Below are 6009 nucleotides of genomic sequence, written 5' to 3' on the forward strand. Positions count from 1 at the left end.
CACGCATCACGTGCTTATGTGTGACACCGTCTCTCCCTGGACGTCTCCTAAAGCTTCAGAGCCCCTATACTTACTGGAAAAGGCAAGTTTTAGAGTTTTTCACAATCAAGGCCTCATGCATTGCTGTGTCTTAGAAACCTCCTTGCGGGACATCAGAATCTTTCCTTCCAAGGCAGAGTGGGTGCGGGATGTCTCTGTATGCATGCATGTGTGATTGTGATTTACACGGTGTGAATGAACACTTCTGAAGAAGATACCTTCATGTTATCGTGTGTAAACTTGTAAGATACATTTCACTTCTAAGACACCATGAATCTTTCTGTCTGGACCTAGAGAGTTGGACTGGACATTGCACCATTTACTTTTGTTGACATTTAATGTATTCAATATTTCTGGGTTTGATAATGTCACTGACTTCTCCTTTTTCACACGCTGTGGTGTGTGTATGTGAGAGGTGCATCCCTTCTTCAGTCCCGCGTCCTCTCATAACGTGATCCATGAATGGTGGGGAATGAACTCCCTTTTTGGCAGGAGAGTGAGTGCTACCTGTATGTTATTTTTAATGTAAAGATCAAGGTTACCCACAGCATGCTTGTGTTTAATTAACCTGCCTTTGTCACCTCTCTTCTCATGTACGAGGTACAGTGGCCTTGACCACTGTTTAGCTTTGTGCCTGGACTAATGGTTGATTTGGCTCCAGTTAGTATCTTGACCTTTTTTTTTGGTAAGAGGCACTAGATTCTTGTGGCAACACTGAGCTCTTCTCCTGAAAGCTTGCCCATTACTCAGCCCTGTGTTTATCTTGGGCTCCCCAAGCACTCCAAGATGGGGTTCAGGACCGCAACCTGGCCCCAAGGGGGAGCTCTGGCTCTTCCAAAGACCCTAATGCTGGAGGAGGCGGGGCAAGCAGGGGGAGGGAGAAGATGAGGGAGGGGACCTTGAGAAGGTGAAGGAGGGGGGCCAAGGGAGGAGAGGAGAGGAGAGGAGTGGGGGGAGGGGAAGATAAGGGAGGGCTAGAGCTGATGGGGGATGGGAGGGGTGGGCTTGGGGAGGGGGCCAAGGTGGGGACCCTAGAGGAGCTGATTGACAGACCTCTCCCCTACAAGCCCCTGAGTGGATTAGAAGTGCTAACCTTTCAGTTAGCAGGCAGCATCTGAGCCACCGAAACCCTTTACAGAGAAGTGGGGTGCAGTGGGGTTGAACGACGGCTCGGCTGGCAACTAGCACTGCCTGCAAGGCTCCCAGCGCATCTTTACAGAAGCAGGTGGTCGGGCTTCTGTCCCACTCTGACTCTGGGGGTTCTAAACACCCACCTGTCAGTTATCATCTGAGCCCCAACCACAGCCCTGTAAGGAGGTGTTGTGAGGTAGACAGAGGGAGGAGGGAGCCATGGAGTCTGGATGAGGGAGAAGCAGTCAGCAGTCAGCAGCACCGATGGGGAGAGGTGTCTGTCTTCACACCTGTTATTACACAGTCAGCTCTGCCTGGTGTCCAGTCCCACCTCCTGCAGGGCTGTGCAGGGGCAGAGAGAGAGGAGGACTGAGGGATAGAACTTCACAGGTGCCCCCTCAGGGTTAGGGAGTCCAGCACTCTGTTTCCCCCATCCAGAGCCTCAGGGGAGAGATGCCAGCCCATCCTGTAAGAGCCACCCTGGGCTCTGGGTCCCTCTGCTGGGTGGTCCTCTGCCTCCTGGGGACACGTGAGTCCTGGCACGGGTGGACGTCCGGTCCTTCCCTTCTAGCTTTACCCCAAAACCTCCTTATAAGACTCTCCCTTCAGCTTACTTTGCCCTCCAAGTCCTACAGATGCTGCAGACACTGGAATTACCCAGACACCAAAGTCCCTGGTCATTGACGTGAGGAACAAGAGGACGGACCCTGAAGTATGAACAGCGTTTGGGACGTGACCACATGTACTGGTATAAACACACCCCCAGAAAGCCTCCAAGGCTCATGTTCTATTTCAGCTACAAGCAATTCTCTGTCAGTGAGTCTGTCCCCGAGCTGCTTCTCCTGGGAGTGCCCGCCCGGACAGCTCTCACCTGGAGCTCCATGTAGATGCCCTGCAGCCCAGGGACTTGGCTGTGTACCTTGTGTGCCAGCAGCAAAGACACAGCCCCGCGGAGCCACTCGAGCCCTGAGCAGGAACCACAGAGCAGCAGGAAGCCAACCAGGCCCCAGGCTCCTTCTCAGGCGCCCCTGACTCTCCAGGGGATGAGGACCAGGGAACCATGGGGTGTTTCAGAGGGAGGCACACAGCTGACGCTCACCCCAAATCCAGTTGCCTGGTGCTTTGTGGACAAGACAGAGAAAGGAGTGACATGGGCAGCTACCCCTCCTTCTAGGAAGTCAACTTCATCTGGGTGGAGTTTATTTAGGAAGGACACGTGGGGAAGGTGGACAGGGCAGGGGCCCTCTGATCATCGTTGTTGTCAGGGCCGCGCAGTCAGCGTCGTCTCTGTGAGCCCCTGCCCTCTGCTGCGTCACATTCATCATCACTGTCATGATAGAGTCCACTGGACGCACGCGTGTCTCGTGCTGTATGCTCTGTGGACATGTGTGCTGCTTGTGGTTTGAGCTGTGTGCACGTGTGTGCAGAGTGTGCAATGTGCACCTGTGCAGAGTGTTGTGTGCTTGTGTGTGTCATGTAAGCCATGTGTTTACTGCATGCGTGTACCTACACCTCAAGTGCTCTGTGCATGGTGTCCCTGAGTGTAGTGTGTGTGGTGTGGTGTGTTCACGTGTTGGTGTGTTGTTTGCTCTGTATTTTTATGTGCAATCAGAGCTTGTAAATGAATGCTGCTTGTGCCCTGTATGTATGTTAACATGTACGCATGTATGTGTGCTGTGTGTTCAGTGGAGGGTGCATTTTAATGTGCTGTGTGAATATATTACATGCATTGTATGCTTGTGTGTTGCATGTACTGTGTGCATGTGTGTGGATGGCTGGCAGAATGTCTGGGTGATGGGAAGCAGCACAGGAACAGGGCAGGCTGAGGTGTATAAATACTGAGAGAAGACAAAGAGTGCAAGAGGTACACTGAGCTGTGCTCCACAAAGACCCAACATGCTGTGCAGGACAGAAGGCAAAGGTTCACCAACCAGGGTCTTGCCTGAGTTCACAGGGCTCTGAGTGGCTTAGCAGAAGTGACATCATAGCAGAGACATTGCAAATGTTCTTGTCAGAGGAGAGAGGGTGAAGAGCTTTGGGGTGTTTCTACTTGGACACCCCATTCTCAGAGAGAGCTCCTTCCTGAACATGGTCTCCAGGCTCCTCTGCTGGGTGGTCACATGCCTCCTGGGGGCAGGTGAGCCATGGACGCAGCACCTGAGTTCAAGCCCAGGTTGAGAATGAACACAGCCAGGTCCCCAGAGCTCTGTCCTCAGCTTCTGTCCTCTCCACAGGCTCAGTGGATTCTGGAGTCACGCAGACGCCAAGATATCTGATCAAACAACCAGGACAGAAGGTGACACTGAGCTGCTCCCCCATCTCTGGGCATCTCTCTGTTTTCTGGTACCAGCAGGCCCAGGGCCAGGGCCCCCAGTTCCTCATTCAGTATTACAGCGGGGATGAGAGGGATAAAGGCAACATCCCCGAACGGTTCTCGGGCCAACAGTTCACTAACAGCAGCTCGGAGCTGAACCTGAGCGCCCTGGAGCTGGGGGACACGGCCACGTTCCTCTGTGCCAGCAGCAAGGACACAGCCCTGCAGGGCCCCCAGTGCCCAGTGCACAAACCTCCCGCCCGGCTCAGGAAGTGACAGGGCGGGCCCCCAGGCTGAGCTCAGGCGGCAGAGCTGAGGCCTCTGACACCCGACAGACGCTCACGTGTGTGATGGGCGTGGGTGGGCACAGACAGTGCTGAGTGAGCTCACACAGGCCTCCTCCGTCATCGCGTTCAGAAGGATGTCAAGTAAGAGCCCACACGGGTTCAGGATGGTGTTCATGGAATGATACTGAGCTAACACTCAAGACTCTGTTTCGCTCCTGGAGCTGTGGTCCCCAGAGGTGAGACCACCCAACAGATGAAATCTCACTGGATCCTGTACCTCCAGCCCCTCTGGGTGCCTGACCTCACCCTGCAGACCTGTCAATGAACCAGCATCTTCTCTCCAGACCCCACGGTGCAGCAGTGATAAGGTCACAGGTCATGTATCCCCACTTCCCTGACAGTGACGAGGGGAGACAACGAGAAAGGTGCATTTTCTGGCTGGAACCATCCTAGGGTCCCGGACCATGTGACATCTGCATGTGGGCTCTCCTGGCAACTGAAAAGCACACTCCGCTGTAACAGGAAGGTTGGGGGTTCGTGGCCATGTGGAGGTGCCTCAGAAGACTGGTCTAGAGTTCTGCTTCTGATAAACCATCCACTGGACCAGTACAGAGCACAGCCACGCTGACACGCGGCCACCATGAGACGGCGTGGACTCGTGGGCACTGCGCTGGGGCTGGAGCGTGAGGAAGGGTCCAGCGGTGACTTCCTCCAGGGCACAGTGCCAAGAAGGGAGTTTCTACGGGATCTTCCTGCATGACACCGTCAAAGGAAAGAATGCCAGTGGTTGGTGTTCTGAAGTCAGTTCCTTTCATCCCATCCAGACTTTTGATTTGGAGATAGGATACATTAACTATCAGATTACTGACTGATAACTTGGCAATTCAAGTTCATCTGCTTCATGGGAGAAGGACTGGTATAATCTCCTGTGCAGATTACAGCCTTGAATCCCAATGGAGGGTGGAGAGACTGTGTAGACACAGACATCTAGACCACAGGCTCGACCCTCAGTGTTGAGAATCGAGGTTCTGTGGGTGCGTCACAGTGAACGAGCCCCAGATGAGGCGAGTGATGAGGAAGATGCTCTTACAGGCATGGTGGGGGGCGCTTATAAATGCCAGTCCCCCGGCACGTTGTAATATGATCATGTGCTCCTCAGATTGGGGGCTGAGGACAGTGATGTCACCTGTCTGGTGAAGAAAGGACATCCCTCCTGTGCCCGTGAGCACACAGGCCCCGGCCCAACAGACCCTCACGTCCACCCTCCCTGAGCTCTGATGGTTCCAGGCTCCTCAGCTGGACAGTCCTCTGCTGCCTGGGGACAGGTGAGGGCCTGGACTCCAGAGAGTTCCACTGTGTGGATGCTGTATACAGAGTGTGTGTGTGTGTGTGGTATAAGTGGTGCATGTATGTGTAACGTGTATGCATGATGAATGTGTATGTGGTGTATGAGATACACATGCATGTGGTGTGTGTGAGATCTGTAGTTCTACATGGTATGTGCGCATTGTGACTGTACGTATGTGTGTACATGTGTTAGGTGAGTATGTATGGGTGTACATCGTGTGTATGTGTAGTGCATGTGGGGTTATGTAATATACGTTGTGTCAAGGTGATATATGTGTATCTGAAATATATGTGGTGTGGTCATGGCGTGTAGATACGTTTATGTGGTGTGTGCCTGGGAAGATCATACGGTACTCCCCATCATGGTCCCGGCTTTGTTCTCTGCAGGTTATATAGGAGCTGACATTACCTAGAGCCCCAGATACAAGGTCACAAAGAGAAGTCCGGCCGTAGCTTTCAGATGTGACCCAATTCTGATCATGCTGTCCTGTACTGGTATCCACAAGCCCTGGGACAAGGCCCTGTGATTTTGGTGTATTTCCAAAACAAGGAAGCAGCGGACACATCAGAGATGCTCAAGGCTCACTTCTGAGTGAAGACACCCGAAGGGTCTTCCTCCACACTGAGCATCCAGCCCCCGAAGCCAGGGACTCAACCAGGTGCCTCTGTGCCAGCAGCCGGTCCACATTACAGCACGGCCCCGTCTTCCTGTGCACAAACCGCATTTCCTCTTCTCTCTTCCCACAAATGCTGAGGACAGAGACCTCTTAAGCCTCTTCTTTCCAGCAGGAGAGCGAGAAGAGGAGGTGAGCTGTCCTCCAGCTGAGAGACAGCCCACGGGCTCTCCCCTAGATCTCTGGGTGGGAAACAGTCCACGGACTCTCCCCTATA

The 6009-nt window shown here is 53.5% G+C and overlaps 1 gene segment (V, D, J or C); it reads left to right on the forward strand.

The window, feature by feature from the left end:
- Positions 1 to 3258: 3258 nt before the first annotated feature.
- LOC102862817 lies at positions 3259 to 3760 on the forward strand. The segment is given in 2 exon segments: positions 3259 to 3307; positions 3405 to 3760. Coding segments are annotated over 2 exon segments (405 nt in total).
- Positions 3761 to 6009: the final 2249 nt, after the last annotated feature.

This window comes from Elephantulus edwardii, unplaced genomic scaffold (genome assembly GCF_000299155.1).
Source record: "Elephantulus edwardii isolate Elephantulus edwardi_28Jun2011 unplaced genomic scaffold, EleEdw1.0 scaffold00055, whole genome shotgun sequence".
Lineage (NCBI taxonomy): Eukaryota > Metazoa > Chordata > Mammalia > Macroscelidea > Macroscelididae > Elephantulus > Elephantulus edwardii.